Below are 20,617 nucleotides of genomic sequence, written 5' to 3' on the forward strand. Positions count from 1 at the left end.
CTTTCTTCATGTATTTTAAGTTTTAGATGGTATTAATGCTTAGAAAGTTAGAATGGTAATATAAGGTATTTTATTTGTTACCTAGAAAATATTGATTTTTTAGGTTTAAATCTTTGAAACTTATAATTCATCTAATGAAAAATTCGATGACACATGTCTTTTTTATTTTTTTATTTTTTATATTATACCTAAAATGGGTGTTCATTGAAAACTAATTAAGCTAAAGATTGCACCTAGACTCATGTAGAATGATAAAGAAGAAAGTATGAATGACAAAATTTTCATTGTGTATGGTTGAAGGTATTTGATGAAGAGTTTCAATTGTAGCATATGACATCATTCATTGCGAAAATTTAAATATTGTAACAAGGTTTTAGCAAAACTCAGTTGTTTATTGTTGGAAAATGATAATATTCGTTATCATTCTTAGAAGTTTTTAATGAGTAAATATTACCTTTAGCAAATAGGTATCAAAATTCTTATAGGAATAAGATTAACTTTATATGAGATACATTTTTTATATATATAGTTTTAATGTTTTATACCTCTTCAAATAAAAATTTTATTTTAATTTTCTAACTCAAGAGGTAGCACTTGACTTGCGCACACGTGCCACCCATCCTAACGTGCCGCCCGCACTAAAAATGAGAAGATGCTATTGGCTCACATGTTCTAAAATGTTGGTTTGCGTCATTATCGATCTATGTGATGGATTTCAGATTTTTCTCAACGTGGTTCCCACTTGTAACTTGCAAGTATCTTCAAGAGATCTTCTTCAAGAATATCTACAAGAGATAGACCACATGTAGCATCACATGTAGCGTATGTAGCATCACAAGTAGCGCACATATATATATATATATATATATATATATATATTGTTAAAAAAAAAAGGATTAGAGGGGCAACCAATATGGCTACTCCGAACTAAAACTCCACACTACAATCGTTAATGAATTAGGTGAATAACTTGTAAGTGGGGTATAAGAAGCCATAACACACTGCTAGTGGGGAGTTCGAACCCATGCCCTGAGGCATGTTAGCTCAAGTCTCAGGTATGGGTTTGAGTTCTCCCACTATAAATATTGTACATTAGTATATAAGTTATGAAGATACTGTCTTTCTCAAAAAAAACAAAAAAACAAAAAAAGTTAAGAAGAAATTGTTTATTTTACATTATGAAACAACAAAGATTTTAGAACACGACAATATGCGCAGTCGTGCAGCGTGACAATAAGATAAGTTCCACTGCTACAGCAATTCCACCACAAACAATCAATCAAGATGAATTCAATGTATCCCTATTTATTTATTTTAATCCTTAAATAAAGATACGTTCCGTACAAACAAACAAAAGCACACTAAAGTAAAATGAATTCAAGACCGAGCACAAGAAAACACATCGTGTTGATCTTTCTTATCACTTTATGGCAAGCAGCAAATTATTTTTTGTGGCTCTTCCATAGCTGAGTGACCTCTGCTAGTGATTTCGTAGACGACCCATCTTGGCTCAAAGCCTTTGCGGCTGAATCCTTTAGTTCTTTCATTTTGTTCCGAAGCAATTTCCCTTCTTCTCCTTCAATTAAGCCTCTTGCGTAGTTTGCAATATCTTTATGTCCCACCAAGCCTTTATCATTCACTTTGACTCTCAATGCAACCTTCAAATCATCAGATAACAATACAGCATTCATTCTTTGCTCTGCGTAGAGTGGCCATGCAATTATAGGCACACCGTGCACAATACTCTCTAGGATTGAGTTCCACCCACAATGGCTCAAGAACCCACCAGTCGAGCCATGGCTCAAGACCTGGGCTTGAGGAGCCCAAGAGGGAACCACTAAACCCACCTCTTTGGTCCTTTCTAAGAACCCTTTTGGAAGAAAATCCAAAGGGTCTTTGAAGCTTTGGACACTAAAGTAATTGGCACTTGCATTTTCATGTGGGCTCCTAACAACCCAAAGAAACCTTTGCCCACTCAATTCAAGTCCTAAGGCTAACTCATTTAGCTGCTCCTGTGTAAGAGTCCCACCACTGCCAAATGAAACATATAACACTGACCTCTCTGGCTGCTTATCCAACCAATTCAAACACTCAGACCCATCAACTCCACGAGATAAACCGGACTGAATTAGAGGTCCAATTGGGTAAACAGGTGGCTTACCCTCTTTAGCTCCTTCCATCAAAGCTTTCAAAGCACTTGGCTCCAAATCCATGAAGCTATTAACCATGATTCCATCAGCAAAAGGGTATCTTTTGGCAACGTGTAGAACCCTTTTGTAGGTATCATTCTTTTTATCTTGAATTGGATCTAGAATATCAATCCCTTGGACAGGTACACACCCAGGTAATTTGACCGGTTCAGGCAATTCTTTGTACTCACAAGAGTATGTTTCATCAAGCTCTGGTATATGAAACATCAATGACAAAGACAAAGCGTTTGTAGGGAAAAAAATATAGGACAAAGCGCCAAACTCTTTAGCCACATCAAAGGCATCCACACCGAATAAATCAGCCACTAGAGCAACTAGCCGAGTTGACTCAGCTAATACCTTGAATGAATCTCTTAGTGCAGGGAGGGACCGTGTCAGAGTGAGTACGATCAATGTCTCAGGTCTAACATCCTTAGGGAGGTCATCAAAGCTCACAGGTGGGAGAAAGATGTAGGATATGGCATTAGGAAGGGATTCTAGGACGGCTTTTTGAGACTTTATGGGTGACCCATCAGTGGGGATGATGAATGTAACGAAGAAATGGTGGTGGAGGACGAGTTTCTTAGCTAGCTCAACTAGTGGGATCAGATGGCCCATCCCTGGAGTGGGCACCATGGCTATGTGGTGTGGTTTCTTAACTTGGGTGTGTTCCATGGTTTTGGGAGTACAAGGTGAGGGGCAAACAATAGGATTTTCACGAAGTACTATATATAGACAGATGAATAACTTTAAAAACATTTGTTTACCAAAAAAAAAAAAAAAAAACTTTAAAAACATTTTTAAAAAAAATAATTTGCTGATTTGTAAGATTGTGAATGGTTGATATTTTTTGATCGGTTAAGATTTAGGTATAATACTTATGTGCTATTTTTTAGATTCCTTCTCTTAAAATTTTGTCATATAAATTTTATCTTATAAAATAAAAATGTATTTTTTAATCAAATATTTACATAGTTGAATCTTAAGATAAAAAAACTTAAAAAACAGTACTTAAAATAATCTACTAAGTTTTGTCGTACCTGTTTACAGCTGACTTGTTTGAATTATTACTTTTTAATCGACTACCAAGCATGGAAATGGCTCTATATATCCAGAATATTATTGATTAATAGAGTAGATGATTCTAGTTGTGTTTGGTGAGATAAGAAAGACAGAAAACATATGCATTGAAAATAGCTTAACAGCGAGTAGTCTAATCACTATTGGGTCAACATGTGGGATGGGATTGCCCATCCAGGAAGTAGGCACAATAGTCACGATGGGTGTGGTGTCCATTAGTGTATGTGTATTCCAAGGTGGGTTTGGGAGCAAATTTTGGGAAATAATTAGACTTACAATTTGGAAAATGCTAAAATTGTTACAAAAATTATTACATTAGACTTACAATTTGAGGTGATAATATATGAATGTGATTGTTGAATTTTAATCTAACTAATAAATAAAGTTTAGTGACACAAAAATATCTCACAATTTTATTCGCAATTGTTAAGTTGATATATTATAACTGGTGTATAATAATTATAAGAAAAAAAAGGTAACCTCATTATAAATTAAATGTTTACAAAATAATGTAGTAATAAATATAATTAGTGAACTTCAACAACTTATTTAATGAAATTGTCAATTATTTCGTTAATAAGGAAAATACTAAAGGTATTAAAAAATTTATTACAAAAAACTTACAAGCTGATATAACAAAAACATGATTAATTTCACTTAAAAAAACATAATAAATTTATGTTTTAATTTTTTTTTTTTTTTTTATGATTGGTAGCACATTAGAATATAAGGTTTATATAATGAGTTTGACTTACCTTCAATACTTTTTAAAAATGAATTTCTTTATGTTTTAATAAAAAATTACCACATCACTTACTAACTAAATAAAATGTATAAATTAAAACTAATTACCACTTATCATTTTATATTTTAAAAAAAAAACATATCTAATTAAAAAATTACTGATTATAAGTCAACTTCTTATATAATAGACTTTATGATATTTTTAGCTTGACTTTTTGCTGTAGAGTATGATTATGTAATTAAATTTGGGTCTGACTTGTATCCAATGGACCATGACCAATAGTCACTGAACCTGTAGGATATGAACACATGTCCAATCTTGAAAACGCACCGGACACAACTCTACCCATTAAATTCATTGAATCTTTAATGCTACTTTAAAAGTGACGTCAAGTTATAAAGTAATGACAAATGGTCAACAATAGATGTGCATTCAGTAATTTAAGACGTCCTCTAATCTAAAGTCGTAACACGTGTTTATGAGAAAAAGAATATGCGCTTTATTTATGCATTTGTCCGTTTAATTTATACCTGACCTGTGCAGGAGAAAAATCCCTTCGTATTCTCGCAAAATTAATTGTGACGTCACTTTCACGTAAGTACTATGTAATCTTACATCATTGAATATCAGCAATGCTAATACCACATGCAAAAACACACTCTGCCGCAACTTTTTGACTAGATTTAGAATATATGAGGCTTCTAAAAAGTCTTAAAACTCAACTATCTTCTAATGTTTTTAATAAAAACGTTTATTAAAAATCATCTCCCCTACCCCTACGCACCTTTGGCATTTAAAAAAAAAAAACCTCCCATATTATTGTGGTAACTATTTGACTATAAAATCTTTTTTAAAAAGTTGTAAAATGTTTTACCTTTGAAAAATATTTTCCAAAAACACACCATGGTTTCCCCTCTCCCATTTGGTCGCTAGGTCACCGGTCCAGTGGCCAGAGAATCCAGGGACAGATCTAGGATTTTAACCTAGCGAGAGCTGGAGAAAAAAAGAAAAAAAAAAACCTCCAAATAGACATTCATATAGTATTAAAAAATTATAAATACTCAAAGTCGTTGTTTCTAAATACATTAAGATGCAATCATTTACTAATAAAGACAAAAACAAAATAATGTTTTTTTTTTAATAAGAGGCTGCCTAGGATATATATATATATTTTTTGGTTAAAGTTAGAGCATTATAGTGGTGGTATTAAAAATTTTAGCTTTTAGCACCTCAAAAAACTACTTTATAATACACCCAATATCAAATGTTCTATTTTTTTTTTAATCACTTCATCTAAAATAATATAAACAACTCATTAAAATAATAAAAAAAGCTAGAGAATTTGAGATTTTTAATTAAAGGAAGGTATGTAATCTTAATAAAATATTGTATTTTATTTTTAACAACTTACTACAATCAACTAGTATAGTCAACCGGTATTTATACCTGTTTATTGTAGTTGCAAAAAATTTAACTTTACCTTCTCCAATACACATGATTTTTTGGTTCTTTGGTGGTAAAATAGTTTTTTTTGCTAAAATACAATCATCATTGTGAATGTTTTTATTGTTTTTGTTAAGTGTTTGGGTTGGATAGTTACTATTTAGTTAAGGCTAGTTAGGTTTATTGAGGGGAAGGGAGCCTAAGGTTTTGGAAGGAGGGCCAACTACAAAAATGAAATATATATAATAACTATTAAAAAAATGGACCTAGGGGGGGCCCGAGCCCCCATCTGGGTTTGTCCCTACCGAAGACACCACTTTGGCAATGGTACTGACGGTCTAGTGGCCGGAGACTTCACTCCGGCTACCTATGTTAGAGGTCTAATAATCGAAGATGCAATTTTGTCAATCGATGTTGGTGGTCTGGTCACCAAAGTACCCGCTTTGACTGTGAGTTCCAATGGCCTGGTCACCAGACCTTTAGCACCAGTGATTTTGATGTTAAGCTATCAGTTTTGGTGGTTTGTTTGAAAATTTTATTTGTTATACTAAACACCTAAAAATATTTTATATTTCAAAATATTTTACTTCAAAACAAACGGAGCATAATGACAAATTTTATTCCTATGGGTTGTGACCTTCATTGTATTTTTATGGGCTACCATAGGTCTAAAGCCCATGGAGGATAGGTTGCATTGACCCATGAAAAGGATGAAACCCAAACCAAAACACTAGCCAACAAGGTAGCCCCACAAGGACATGAGAGCCCTTGTAAAAGAGGCCAATTGCAGTAAATTTGTAGAAATTGAGCCCCAATGAATGCCCACAAGGTTCGTGTCAAAAACTCAAATTTGTGAGACAGTAAACCTTAGGAAACTAACCCAAAAGTCATATCATGAAACAAGAGAGGCTTGATATGAAAAAATAAAAAGGGCTCTAAGAGCATCCACAGCAGTGGTGCTAAAAAGCCATATTGGTTTTTTAAGCACCTCAAATACCTAAAAACCATTCTGCAGTAATGGAGCTATAGGTAAAATTTTTACCTCTTCAGCTATAGTGCACAACCATCTATAGATGTGCACTATAGCTTCAAAGCTATATAAAAAAAAAAATGTTATTTAACTTTTCTCTCTCTTTTCCATTAAAATATTCTCTTTCTCTCTCTCTTCCTTCTTTATCTTTTCTCTCTTTCTTTTCGTCAAACTCAGAGTCTCAGCTCTCTCTCTTCCTTCTCTATTTTTTCGCTATCTTTTCTCTCTTATTTTCGTGTGATCGACGTTGGCGTGAGTCGGTGGGTTTCATGGATGGCGTGATCGGCGATGGCGTGGGTCAGTGGGTCGACAATGGTTGGTCTAGTTCGATGGTGGTCTGGGTTTGATGTTGGGTTTTGTGCCTCTTGGTCTTGTTTATTCTCTCTCTCGATCAAGCTTAGATGGTGGGTTTGATGGTGGTCTGGGGTGCTAGCTCAACACTCTTGGTCTGAAAATCAAGCTCAGATCTGTTGGATTTTTTGGCAACAGTTGTGGGTGGTCTTGGCTTGCTTGTTGTTGTTGAGTGGTTGTGGGTGGTTGTTCTTGGTTGGCAGTGGTTGTGGATTGTGTCGTTTGTGGTTTTTTTTTGGTACTAGGATTTATTATTTTATTGTAGTAGATATATTATTTTATTGTGTTGAAAGCTAAAATAGATCCACTGTTGCTGGATGTTTAGTAAAATGAGTAGGTAAAATAGATAAAGTAGCTTTTTGTGGTGTCGAATAGCTAAAAAAATAGCTCTACTACTGTGGATGCTCTAATGAGGGACTCAATGGTCTTAGTGTTTGTGCAAATGGTTGCAAAGCACGACTATCACTCATTCCAAAGTTAATACTTTAGGATTAAATGGCTTGATCTACAACCCAAGCCTGCAAAGAAGCTTGACTTGTCACAATCAAAACCCTAGGGAGGCAAGGCTTGATAGGAAGTGGAGGAAAATCCAAGAATGTGGCATTCTGCTGCAACTGTTGAGCATTGTGTTTGCAAGGAAACAAATATATTCCAAAAGAACGTAAGAGGGTCTACAATAAGGTGAATGTCAAGAATATTTCGTTATATCTGTTAGATTAAATGAATAAATTCATCATCTCCTAATAGCTTAAAATTTATAGAGAATTAGTAATTTAATATGGTATAAGATTAAGAGGTCTTGGATTCAATCCCATATATCCACCTTACTTCCTATTTAAATTTTCACATGTTGGGCCCCCACTCAATAGCAACTAAGGTGGCCCACATGCGAAGCAAGAGTTAATAGTTTAAGTTTTTAGGAGAATTGGTAATTTAACATTATCCTTGGACGGTTTGCACACTAAAGTAGCTCCATCACTATTTATTACCCCCAACCACCATTTCATTCGCACAAGTATATGTGCTTCTGGGGTGTGGGGGGCAAGGGCTAAGGTTCAAATCTCCAAGAGGGAGCTTCACATACATATACACTTAGATTATGTTAGAGTAGAATTTTTATCTTGTATAAAAAAGAACAAGGAAGCATTTTCTCATAGTTATTACCAAATCTAGAAATCAAGCTTATACTTATAAAGACAAACCAAAAGTTCATTGCCTTGAGAACTTTGGGATTCGCAAAGATTGAAGGCTATAAGAGCATTACCATCAGGTGTGCCAAAAGCCAAATATTTAGCCAGGTGTGCTGAAAGCAAAATATTTGGCATTTGGCACACCAAATACCAAAAATCCTTTCTCATGAGGTGTGCCAAATGCCAAAACATTTGGCACCTGTGAACAATACTGTTCCAAAGTTGGAACGGTACGGCCAAAAATACTATATGGAAAAATTAATTTTTTAATGATTTATTTTCTCCTTTCATTAATTTTATCTCCTTTTTTCTCTCTCTCGTCTGTATGCCTCACTTTTCTTTCATCCCTTCTCTCTCTCTCTCTCTCACAATCCGCCATAGTGATCTCTCCACTCGCCGCCTTGCCTCCACTGCTCACCAGCAGCTCGCCTCCGCCGCTCGCCAGCAACTCACCTCCTCCACTCGCCAAGCAACTTGCCTCTCCTCCGACGCCAACGCCACTCACCTCCGCCAATGCCACTCGCCAAGCAACCTACCTCCACCGAAATCTGCCCGATCTCACTAAGATCTGATTCCCCTTATTTGTTTGGATTGTTTATGGTTGATTTTAGGGATTGGATCTGGTTTGACAAATTAGATTGGAGGATAACAATGATAACAAGGCTGATGATCGGGTTTTCGAGACTCCGGCGGAAGGGTCATCGAGGAAACCGTTGATGGAGAGCGTAAGGAAGGAGATTTTGGAGCTAGGGTTTCCGAATGGCGGTTACAATTATCTGAAGCCCTTGCGGGAGATTAAGAACACTGGTGGTGGCCGTTGTTGCAGTGGTGGTTGTGGGTTTGTTTGATTTGGGATGGGTTTTGAGGTTTGTGAATGTGGTGGTTTGTTGTGGATTTTTTATTTTTTATTTTTTTTATTTTTTTATTTTTTTTAAGGTGGCGTTGGTGGATGTGGATTTTTATCAACGGTGGCTGTTGGTGTTGTTGCAGCAATGGTTGTTGGTGGCTGTTGTTGCGGCAGTGATGGTTGTGCCGTTGTTGCTGTTGTTGTTGATGATGGGGAGGAGTTAATATATTATTTTAATGTGTTGTAAATATTATTTTAATGTATAGAATTGAAAAATAAAACATGTGATGAATGAGATATTATAAAATGATGTGGTAAAATGATAAAATAAGCTTTTGGTGTGTCAAAATAACATTTTTTATAAAAGAACTGATGAGAATGCTCTAATGGAGAAGACGTTTCCTTAATTATAGATATAAATAGGGAGTCCAATAAGCTTCACAAAACAGGCAACACCACCAAAAACAAGCAACAACTTAAATTGATAAACCATTTACAAATTTATCATGATACATCCTTCAAAAGCTCAACAATACCTCAAATCCTATAAAGCCTTTTGATATGCAAGACTTGGTCCTTCTTCTCTCCCTTTAACCTTGCTTATTTGCAGGGATTGTATATGACACACTTTGCCCTCGCTAGGATATGATATATGAGCTATTTCGGAAAGGATCTCAAACCTCTTAGATTTGAATGGTTCTAATAAGGGTCTGTTTGGGATCCACTTATTTTGTTGAAACTGAAATTTTTGTTGTTGAAAGTATTGTAGATAAAGGTAAAAATTAGCTGAAATAATATAGCGGGATCCATTAATAGTACCAAAAAGTGCAGTGGGACCTATGAATAATACCAAAAATAAGCTAAATAGTAAAATAAGTTGGCAAAAATAATCTTTGCAAACAGACACTAAGGGTTTGTTTGGGATCCGCTTACTTTGCTGAAATTGAAAATTTTTTGCTGAAAGTACTGTAGATAAAGGTAAAAGCTAGCTAAAATAGTACAGTGAGACCTATGAATAATATCAAAAGGTGTAGTGGTGTCCATGAATAGTAGCAAAAATAAGCTGAATAGTAAAATAAGTTGACTTTTTAATTTAGAGCCAAATGCACCCTAAGTCTGAAGGAGTCGGGTGTCGAGGTTCCTTATATGTTATCACCAAATGCGCAACTGGTCTATTTTACCTGTTTTTCACAAAATAAATATTGACTAACCCACTTCATTTCATTAACGTAACAAATTTTTATTTGGATTTTGGGCGTTGGTGTTTATGTGCAATCTGATAGCGGCAAAATAGGACCAAAGGACTAGGAGTACCAGACTCGACTCCCTAACCAGTGGCTATATATAATTAATCTATGACATGTATGTGTCTAGGGTATAGCCTGAACCAAAAAAATAAAGAACCCCACACTATGATAAAATAATTGTCAAGAGCTTTATAGTTAAGTGGTATTATCTAGTTCAATTATATATGAAGAAAACCTAGGTTTCAAATCTCCCATTGTTATAATGATGATGATGATGATGATGATGATAATAGTCACTTGGATATATTGAACTTGCAACCCTAAAAGCCACTCTACTTGGTTGAATCCACAAGCAACATCATTTTGGATTGTATGGTATGGATAGTTCTCACTCGATTAGTTTTCTATTTCTTAAAAATTTCAACCCTTCTACTAATCAAATTCATCTATCTTGCAATCTTTTCAGATTCTCTTTTCTTCATAGTTAAGTTCTAGAGTATTGCCAACGACGTTTAGATCAAATGTCATTTTTTTCATGTTTCTAACAAAAATATTTAAGGTTTAAATTATCCTTGTCCCATTTATAATATATATAAAAAATTATAAAAAAAAAAAAAAAGATATTGAGCTTTGAATTTGGTCGTTTGATTTCTTTTGATGGAAAATAATTTCTTACAATGTATCCAAAAAAGAAAAGTTCTAGAGTATTGTATTTTGTCATTCAATTTCTTTTGACAGTAAATACTTTCTCCATGAGTAGATTTGCATTCCTTTGCAGGGTTGACTCTTCTACTAAGATATCAAGGCTCCAAGAATTAGCCAATAGATGAAAATCATGTCCCGTGCAATATTTCTTTCTTTTCCTGTGTATGAGTAGTAATAAAACCTTAAGTATTAGCAAATAAATGTAAACAATTTTAAGAAATCATCTCTCTTCTCGTGGATTGTACTGTAGAACTCCCACTCTCCTACACATGCGAAAACTGATTGGTAAAAATAAAAATATCACTCTCTCTAAGTACACTAGCATCAGTTGTGTCAATTCCTTAGAGTAGGTAAAATGTAATTAGTAATTTTTCTAATTACATAGAATAAATACTTCAATATTAGTTCCACACACACACATATTACATGTCACTGAAAAGAGTTATAAAATTTAAACGGTTAAGATTTATTTCAGTGAATTGACAAATATTTAATTTTTTAGACTTTTGTGTCAATTGTTGGCACAAAATTGGCTTCTACCCTTTTCGGGCAAAATAAATAGCATTCTACCCCCTTTCCCAAACTAATTAGGAAAATGCCCCTCTTTTGAAAACTGACTTTTTCAAAATCAAGTTAAGTCCTATAGTGACGTTTTTAAAGACCTATAGTGACGTTTTTAAGGACTTAGAGTGACATTTTTTAACTCAAGCTCCATGAAATCGAGTTATAAGTAAAAAAATTGCATGTAACTCGACTTTATGGAAATCAAGTTACAAAACACTACTATAGGTCATTAAAACGTCACTATAGGCTCTTTAAAACGCTACTATAAGTCATTAAAACGTTACTATAGGCTCCTTAAAACACCAATATAGGGTTTCAGAATATATATATATATATATATATTTTTTTTTTTTTTTTTAAACTCGATTTTGAAAAAAGTTGATTTTCAAAAGAATGACATTTCTTTAATTAGTTTGGGAAATGAGGTAGAATGCTATTTATTTTGCCCGAAAAGGACAGAGGCCAATTTTGTTCTCAATTGTTGTCAAAAAACTCAAAACAACTAAACATGAGGAGGAATGTCATATTCTTAATTTATTATTATTATTCCAATTAAAAATTATTTCTTATATAGAGTTTATAAAAATAAAAGAGTTTTAACCTATAACATCTGCTCTTGATAATAGTTTCTTATCATCAAACCAATACATCAATCAATTTTTGGTGTAAGTGGAGATTGAACCCCCAATATCTTGTTCAACAATTAGAAACTTTACCAATTAACCAAGACAAAATCATATACATTCATTTAATATAAATAATTAATGCACAAATGTAAATAATTAATAGATGCATTTATCCTATTGACTAATTTAATAAACTAATACTTTATATGTAAACTTTGTTTAAGTTAAAGTTTAAATAAAGAAAATTTCAAAAAATGCAACACATGTCACAATCTATAATATATATTGATTGATTGGTTGATTACAATTTACACATGTAGCAATAGAAAACGTTTTACACAAGTTTCCACATTATCAATAATCATGAAAAAGTAAACTAACATTAAAGAAAATAGTCTTAATGCTCTTCCCACATAGCACCATAATGAAAAGTCCTACGAGCTAGCTATCTCTCATAATTTGAAATAAAGAAAAGAAAAAAAGTGAGCTCCAAAACTCAGTAAATAATAATGTAACTAGCCAGCTAGATCAAGGCATCATTGAGGCTTCAAGAGAATAATCACACGGTGATGTCCAATCCGAGTCTCACTTATGCGACCAAGGTGACGAAGGACCTGCCAAAAAAACAATGCAAAATATGACTTTCTTTGCAGAAGTAAAAACTTTGTAAACAGATGAAAAACATTGTCTAATCTATTTATAATGCACATAACAAGGTTGTTAACATTCCAGTGTACATAGAACTCCTGTCGTAAAAAGTTAGCAATATCCACTTCTCTTTACAAGAGAAAATACTCAACAAGAGGATCTCAGTACAATTAAATAAAGTGTTCATCACTTTGAGTACTGTTATCATGCTAATTATAACAGCATTTGCATACCCAAAAAGTAATTTTCAGAACATAAGGAAACTGACTTTCTTCATTTTGCATTATTTATATTTTCGATTTTGTAACAAGGGATGTAGGACTCTTGAGTGCAACAACACTGGTGTTAATTCTCAACAACTATCTCTTCTGGATTTACTGTCCCTGAAATGAAAGTGAAAGTCTACTGAAAACATTTCCCCATCCCCAGGGTTGAACATGAAGCATGTATAGATGATGGTAACTATTCAATTTATGCTACATATCATTTTATTTCAGTGACAATCCATGGATTAGCTACTCTGGTTGCCTATAGAAGGGAAACACTCACAGTCAGTATTGCTTTTCCAGTATTGTCAAGCTTCAGTGCTGGCCCTTTTATGTCATTTTCGAGAAAAAAGTGTTTTCCCTTTACACCGTCTGTCATAGCAATATCTCTCAGTTCCTGCACATTTAAGCAATGCTGAAAATTGGTCAAACAAATCAAAAATTTATTACCATGCTCAAAAACAAGAAGAGGTAATCAACACTAACAAGTACAAGCCAATTGTCTAAAAAATGGAATAGAGGTTTCCCGCCTTGGAATATAGCATTGAGATTATGCTATTTTGGCACCTCTCTCAAACTGTCTGGAAGGGTCATGGTGTTGGCTGCTGGTACAGGAGGCCACTGCTCTTTTATTTTGTTTTTGGTTAGAATTCAACAATGAGCTACATAAAATGGCAGTACCCCAAACACATTGACCCTCCCAACCTTGATTAGTTAGCATTGGAGCCTGGGTCACTAATTCAACCACGAGCCATTGTTATTCTAAAAATAAGTTTTCATTAGCCAGGTCAAGGGAGAAGGGAAGCAAGAGATGAAAGAGTCACTTAATTGAGGTTTAGTTTCTCTTACCAGGGCTTTTTCCCAGTGATTTTCTGCCAGCTTCATGAAGAAAAGGTAATTAATTAGTAGACGTTTAAAGATTAAACACATGCATCAGTATATTTTTTAAAAAGTAATAGCTTTAAAATAAAATTAAAAAAAAAACACATGCACCAGTATAAAAAACAAACTGGAAAAGGAACCTTTTTCTTTGGAGCTGAAATAAGATGAGCATTTGCTTCAGCATAAGTTGCCATGTCATTAATAGCTGCATTGACCTTCTCTAGTGTCAGCCTTCCTCTCATGTATCTGCAATTACAGATGTATTAGACACCCATAACAAGTATAATATAAGTGAGAAGATTTAAGTGAATTATTATGATGCATAAGCAGATGGTATAGCTGGAAGCTGAATGATTACAGAAGGAAATAAGTACTTACGATGACAGAGAATCAAGCTCATTGGCAGTTATATGCCACAAGGGTGGAGAGCCACGACCCTTTTTTTCCTGAAATTGAAAACATAACTAAGATGAAGAATGGATGCTTGCAACAATTTCCTCACACTGCAGCTGAATATAATTTAAACACAATTACAAAATGACCTACAGTTTGCTTCTTTTTCCGATTGATACCTCACTCGTTTTTGAGGTTCAAGGGAAGAAATTTATTTAATATTACCATTTTCTATAGAACAATAGTATAAAGAAAAAAGGGTAACTATTCAATGCATACATCACAAATATTCATCATAACCACCATAGCCATTGACAACTCCTAATTTAAGGGTAAAATAGACTTCTTAATTGCATCAACGTCTCGAATTTTCAACACAGAGAATATTTCCAGTGAACAACCAAGTTAAGTTCCTTCAAAATGTTTGGAGCATTTGTGGCTAGTTGTGTATTGATGTTTTTGCACTGAACCCTATATTACAAATTTACAATTTGTAAATATTTTTTTCCAAGTATATTCACTTCAAGAGCAAAGAATAAAAATCTCAAAATATGCATTTATGCAAGCCTTGTCTCACATATGCCCATTCACAAATCACAACATCAATCCCTTATAAAATTCATATTTAGGTAGATCATCCATAGAGGAGCCTTCATTTTTCATTGTCAATGAAAAGAACCATGTGGCATGGAATTCTAGCTTCTGAGCATCATTGAATAACCCAAAAAAAAACTACTAAATTATTAACACCTGATTTTGCCCCTCAAACCTTGGAAGTTAACCAGCTTCATGTATATTATATGGCCACCTTATCACATCACGTGATTGGGTTACTCTTGAGTTATAACAGTATTTTAAGTAACATCTAGGATAAATGAGCTGACACATCATGTTACCATGCCAATATGTGAAAGCTATTGTTCTATTATCTGAATTATGTATGCTACAAAGTCAGCAATGCATTTGCAGATTCTAACTTCAAATATAATTAACAGAAAAACCCATACTCATTTCTTATTGGTAAGTTACACAACACCTAGTGAGTCTTGAACCCAAGACCACGACCACAATCTTCACTCTGATCTTTAATGGGAAGAGATATCATTGAAGCTAAAGCTAATTGATAAGGAACTAATTCATTCTTCCAAATGGTCAAGTTTTACTATAGACTTTTAGAATGATTAGCAACAATTAGTGGTGAAAATATGTCCAAATAGGGCTCCATAGAATGCAATTTCCAATCCACTTCTATTCTCTTTCTTTTTTTTCTTTTTAACCTGTTCAGGTAGATTCCACATACCTTAGGTAATGCTGCTGGCTCTTCCTCAAGTTTTAAAGACCCAACACCCAGATCTTGTTTGGAGAATTCAGACATCAAACTGACACCCCAAAATTAAACAAGTATTGGTTATCTACTCTACAAAAAGGTAGGTAACCCCAAACATCCAAACCACAAAATATAATCAAGTAAGAAAAAAAATTATTAGTATATTACCATCTATTAGTTTCCAAGATTGTGGTTGTTCTTTCTGGAAAATATGACGGAGCATACACAGACATACTCTGCAATTTCTTCTGCTGTCGCAGTGATGCATCTATGATTTTCTGCAACCAGGAAAACAATCCCAACCCAATAAAAACCAATCATCAAATACACAGAAACAGTCAACCAACCTAATTTTAAATTCTCACCATCTAGTAGTTTACTTAGGAAAAAAACACACATAGGGAAACAAAATATTTGTATTAGCCTTGGTTTTAGGAAGCAACTAGGTTCTTAACATTTTCAAATAATATAAAAAATATAATTGATTTGATCAGAATCTTCAATTCTTTTTATCTTTTTATCTTTTCCAAAACTACCTCTACAAATAAATTGGTTGAGCAATATGATAAAAATAAAGGGCAAATTGTATTTTCTCCTTAGCTATAGTACAGTTGCAATATTTCACTAATCTTCTTAACTATTTAGTAATGAACACTTTATCCCTTGTTGTTGAGATTTCCGTCACATTTAACCAAAAATTCAAATTGCTATTAAAGACGTTTTCTCGAAAAAAAATTTGACTTTTTCTTCAAATTTGATGGAAATTCTAAATGCAGGAGATAATGTGCTCATTACCAATACTTAAGGAGGAACATATATTAAACCTAAATAAAAAACAGAGAGCAAATCTAAAAACTATACATATATTAAATTTAATTTCAGAGCAATTTTTTTTTTTTTTTTAAATTAACTCCCTTAAAAACTTAAAAGCATCTGTACCCTTTTTCTTCAAAATATAAGAATAAATTGAAATTTTTTAAAAACCATTTTCCTCCAATTTTTTTATTTTTTTTCAGCTACCAAACAAACCCTAATTGACCATTTCAAAATTTTGATACTTTTTAAAGAAAAAATCCCCAATTTTATGAGCAAAACCCTAATTCAGCAACCGGCCATAGAAAAATTGAAACGCAAAGAGAGAGAGAGAGAGAGGTACTTTGGCTTTAGGAATGGCGAGGGTTTCATCGCGCAAGCGATCCTTGATAGAGTGGAGCTGAAGCTCCATCCCCTTCAATGCTGCGTCCACCGCTGACAAATCCGTTACGCTTGTCGCCGGGTACACTGCAATTTGCAAACAACAACATCAACATCAACATCCATGGATGAAGAGGTGGACGAACCTGATTGGACGAAAAAGAGAAGAGAAGAGAGAGAGAGACTGTTGCGAGCAATGACGAGGTCTTGAAGCTCGGCAATGCGAGTGTTGAACGAAGACATCAACGACTCCAGAGACGTCCCTGCTGCTGCTTTCTTCGCCTCCATCTCTCTCTCTCTCTCTCTCTCTCTCTCTCTCTCTCTCTAAAATTGAATTGAATTATACTGTTTGATTTCTCTGACTCTGATCTTTGCTATGCGATTGTGACCCTTTTTTTTTTTAAATCCTGGGAAATGATTCTGGCGGGAACATTGGTTATGTTTCCCCCAATTTGTTCTTCAAAGTTCAAACGACGCCGTCTCAAGTGTGCTCGCTGGCCACCTACTACGGCTTGAATTACAAATTTGTACCTAAAAAAAACAATTGGAACGGTCACTAAACTTTAAAACATTCGTTTTTATTTATAAACTAATTGCTAATCCATGTTATATACACAAGAATCTACCTATTTGTGAGTGTAAGGGTAAAATTCCCAAGTCAAACAATGGGCCTTGGGCCCCATGCAGAGTCCAGCCACGACCGAGGAGAAAATGGGGCACCAAAAAGACTTCCAGCCCAATCTTGATAAGTCCAAACTTATTTAAAAAGACGTCCGAGGAGTGTCTCCTCGGACGTACCAAATATGGGCCCAACGTGCACCCTATCCATAATAAGGAATTACTTCAAACGAATATTGGTAGTAAGGATGAGCCTCACAAAGCTGGGAGAAGGAAGAGAGTATAGGATGTCCAGGGGGAGACCACAACTGCTACATTAAATGCAAGGAAGCTACTTTTCTGGCCGCATTAATGTGGAGAGGACAGGCGAACAGTGTTACCTTGGCTACTGCAACTCACAGAAAGGTAAGGTGAATGTCCGATGGGACGGGCACTCAAGTGAAGGTCCAGATGATCAACAAGTGGAAGACTTTTATTACTTTAAGGAGGCTATATAAGAGAAGGGCATCCCCATGAAGAGGGGATCGAAAAAAAAAAGAAAAGAAAGAGGGAGAGATAGAGAGAGAAAGACTATATCCTTTAATCAAGAACAGAGGTGCACCCATACGTCTCCTCGGACCGAATATCTAGTGGATATAAAGGAAATATTCTTACGTTCAATTGCTGCATGGCCTAAAATTAACTAACATTCACTTCGTTAAGGCCTAATTCTGTAACCCGCTCTCTACAAATTCATTGTCTAGGGTTCTTTGGGCCAGAATCACCTACCTGCTGGGCCTGGGCTCTAAAAACTGACCCTACAGTGAGGTAAACTAAAATAATTCTATAAAATCTTAAATTAATTAAGAAACTACACTATTGCATAATTTGCTCTTGTATGATTTCAATTTGTGTTACAATTTAATGAAGAAACTATTACTTGAATATGCAATGGCTTATAAAAAATCTGTCAGATAGTTTCATATACTGCAAAAACATAACTTAAAAATTCAGATATTAAAACTTTTAAAAGACCAAAAAATATTAAAGAATCAGATGATTCACTATTTAAAAATTATTGAAACAAAATAAAATATATATGATTAAACAATAGAGAAATATAAGAGAAATATGGGTTACATTCAAAATAATAATTTATAGCTATAACTATTAAAAGAAATCAAAAGATTCAGAGCCTAAAAATTATAGATAATATATGGGTTGGGTTCAAGTTACACTTGATGTAACTCTAAGTAATATTACACTACCCAATAACTTGTTATAGAATTCATATTTTGAAAATCCCACCATTGAATTACATGTTCTATATGTACTTAATATTTATGCCAATTTTTAAGCCAATTGGATGTTATTTACTATTCAATCCGTAAACTCATTTTTTATGCATTATTTTAAACTACAAAAACTTGAATTTAAATAATTGATTGATAACATGACTATTAATCTTTGAACACCTTAAAATTTTGCAAGCATGGAGAATATACAGAGATAATGTAATATAATGGTGAATTTGTCAAAATTTACATCCAATTAAAAAATATTGAGTGGTGTAATATTACTTAGAGTTACATCAGGTATAACTTAAACCCAACCCATAATATATATATATATATATATATATATGTGTGTGTGTGTGTGTGTGTGTGTGTGTGTGACTACACAAATTAGATGTTAAAACTTCCAAAATGCCAAAAAAGATATATAATTAAAGAAAAAGTTATTGAAATAATTCAAAAAATATATGACTATTTAAAAGAGAAATATAAGAAAAAGAAAAAAGTACATGAACCCAAAGCAATAAGTTTTAAATTTTAATGGGTCTAAATTTTAAACGAACCTTATCAACATGTGACCCACACTAAAAAATGTTGAGTAGGAGTCCACGTTGAAATAATGAATGTCATACCTCCTCTTAATATATCATATATAAGCTTTCTGCCCAAGGAATTAACATACTTTCATATCGTGAGGTGAAGTAAAAACATATACAGTAGCAGCAATCTTAAATTTCAATATTTGCAAACTTTTTTATTTTGTAAAAAATGGCTAAAGAGAGTTTGGTGGTTCATGTACGAAAATTACTTTTTAAAAAATACATGAAAAACCATAATTTTTTTCTTTTTTAACAAAGTAGAGGAAAAGAAAATAACAGAAGAAGAGCTCATACTCTACTCGGCTTTATAAAAAATAATTTGGGGTTTGCACTGCTTTTATAGTGTTCATGATTAACCTAGCAAATTTGAAGATAAATTATTAACGTTTGAGATTGAGTTTAAGTTGAATTTGTTAAAGAGATAGAGTTTCACTAATTGTTAAGTTTGGACTAAACAAAAATAATTATGTTTTAAAAAAATGATAATGATGAGTTTGAGTTTAAGTTGGACTTGTTAGAGAGATAGATTTTAACTTCTTGTTAAGTTTGGACTAACCAAAAATAATTTTATTTAAAAAAAAATTGATAATGATATGACAAGCTTTAGAGAGGTTAATAAAAAGTCAAAAACTTCGATTATATATATATCGATTATTGAAATTTTTTTTTTTGCCCTTTATTATTGAAAATGTTTCATTTTATGTCTTTAAACTTTGTAAATAATTTGTTTTTTGTCCCTAAACTATTGAAGAAAAAAAAGCTTTTTTCGTCCATATTTTTGTCTATAAACTATTGAAAAAATATTTATAAATTTTAAGGATGAAAAATTAAAATTTTAAAATTTAGGGATGAAAAATAAACTTTTGATAAAGTTTAAGAAGCAAAATAGTATTTTATCCAATAAAGAAGTAAGGGATACGACTAAAATGGAGTAGATAAACAAATTGACTAAGAAGACATAGGTTATGTTAAAATTGGTAAGATGAAATAGTTTTAGTTTCCTATTGAGTATGGTTAAGTCGAATGATAGAAAACATATATAGATTCTTTTTGTTAGGTTGAAAAAAAAAATGACATAATAGAAAATGATAGTTGTATGAATTTACTATTATTTCCCTATTACATAAAAACTATTTTGATTAATACTATACTAACCTTATCACATGCGTTACATGTATGCTAAGCATGGTTGTCAAAATCGTGATCTGGATCGTAGGATCATACAATTTTACGATCTCACCTCACCAAAACGTTTAGGATCACACTAGGATCATAAAAATAGTAAGATCGTGTAAGAACGTATAGGAATGTAGGATCATATGGGATCCTATCGATCCTACCAAAAACATAAATTTTTGGTTTTTTTTTTTTTTATGAAATAAATTTTTTGTTTTGATGA

General features: G+C 33.3%; 2 protein-coding genes across 2 annotated transcripts; both read right to left on the reverse strand.

Annotated features, from left to right (window-relative positions):
- Positions 1–1,285: 1,285 nt before the first annotated feature.
- On the reverse strand, positions 1,286–2,907 carry LOC126722987 (hydroquinone glucosyltransferase-like). Its single transcript, XM_050426157.1, has one exon. It carries the CDS (start codon positions 2,862–2,864, stop codon positions 1,443–1,445), a length of 1,422 nt encoding a protein of 473 aa, XP_050282114.1. The 5' UTR covers positions 2,865–2,907; the 3' UTR covers positions 1,286–1,442.
- A 9,374-nt stretch (positions 2,908–12,281) lies between these two features.
- LOC126722988 (spindle and kinetochore-associated protein 1 homolog) lies at positions 12,282–17,232 on the reverse strand. Its single transcript, XM_050426158.1, has 9 exons — positions 16,913–17,232; positions 16,690–16,814; positions 15,702–15,811; positions 15,507–15,585; positions 14,192–14,259; positions 13,954–14,059; positions 13,781–13,810; positions 13,215–13,328; positions 12,282–12,631 (listed from the first exon to the last, which is right to left on the reverse strand). Exons 1-9 carry the CDS (start codon positions 17,013–17,015, stop codon positions 12,554–12,556), a joined length of 813 nt encoding a protein of 270 aa, XP_050282115.1. The 5' UTR covers positions 17,016–17,232; the 3' UTR covers positions 12,282–12,553.
- Positions 17,233–20,617: the final 3,385 nt, after the last annotated feature.

This window comes from Quercus robur, chromosome 4, assembly GCF_932294415.1.
Source record: "Quercus robur chromosome 4, dhQueRobu3.1, whole genome shotgun sequence".
In the NCBI taxonomy this organism is placed as follows: domain Eukaryota; kingdom Viridiplantae; phylum Streptophyta; class Magnoliopsida; order Fagales; family Fagaceae; genus Quercus; species Quercus robur.

Bases quoted from the DNA above. Each gene is read 5' to 3' on its own strand.
- LOC126722987 (XM_050426157.1), bottom strand. From the start codon at position 2,864: ATGGAACACACCCAAGTTAAGAAACCACACCACATAGCCATGGTGCCC.
- LOC126722988 (XM_050426158.1), bottom strand. From the start codon at position 17,015: ATGGAGGCGAAGAAAGCAGCAGCAGGGACGTCTCTGGAGTCGTTGATG. The intron at 14,060-14,191 runs GTAAGTACTTAT...CTGTAATTGCAG, and splicing joins GAGCTTGATTCTCTGTCATC to ATACATGAGAGGAAGGCTGA. The intron at 12,632-13,214 runs GTGAGTGTTTCC...TTTTTTTGGCAG, and splicing joins CTGGAAAAGCAATACTGACT to GTCCTTCGTCACCTTGGTCG.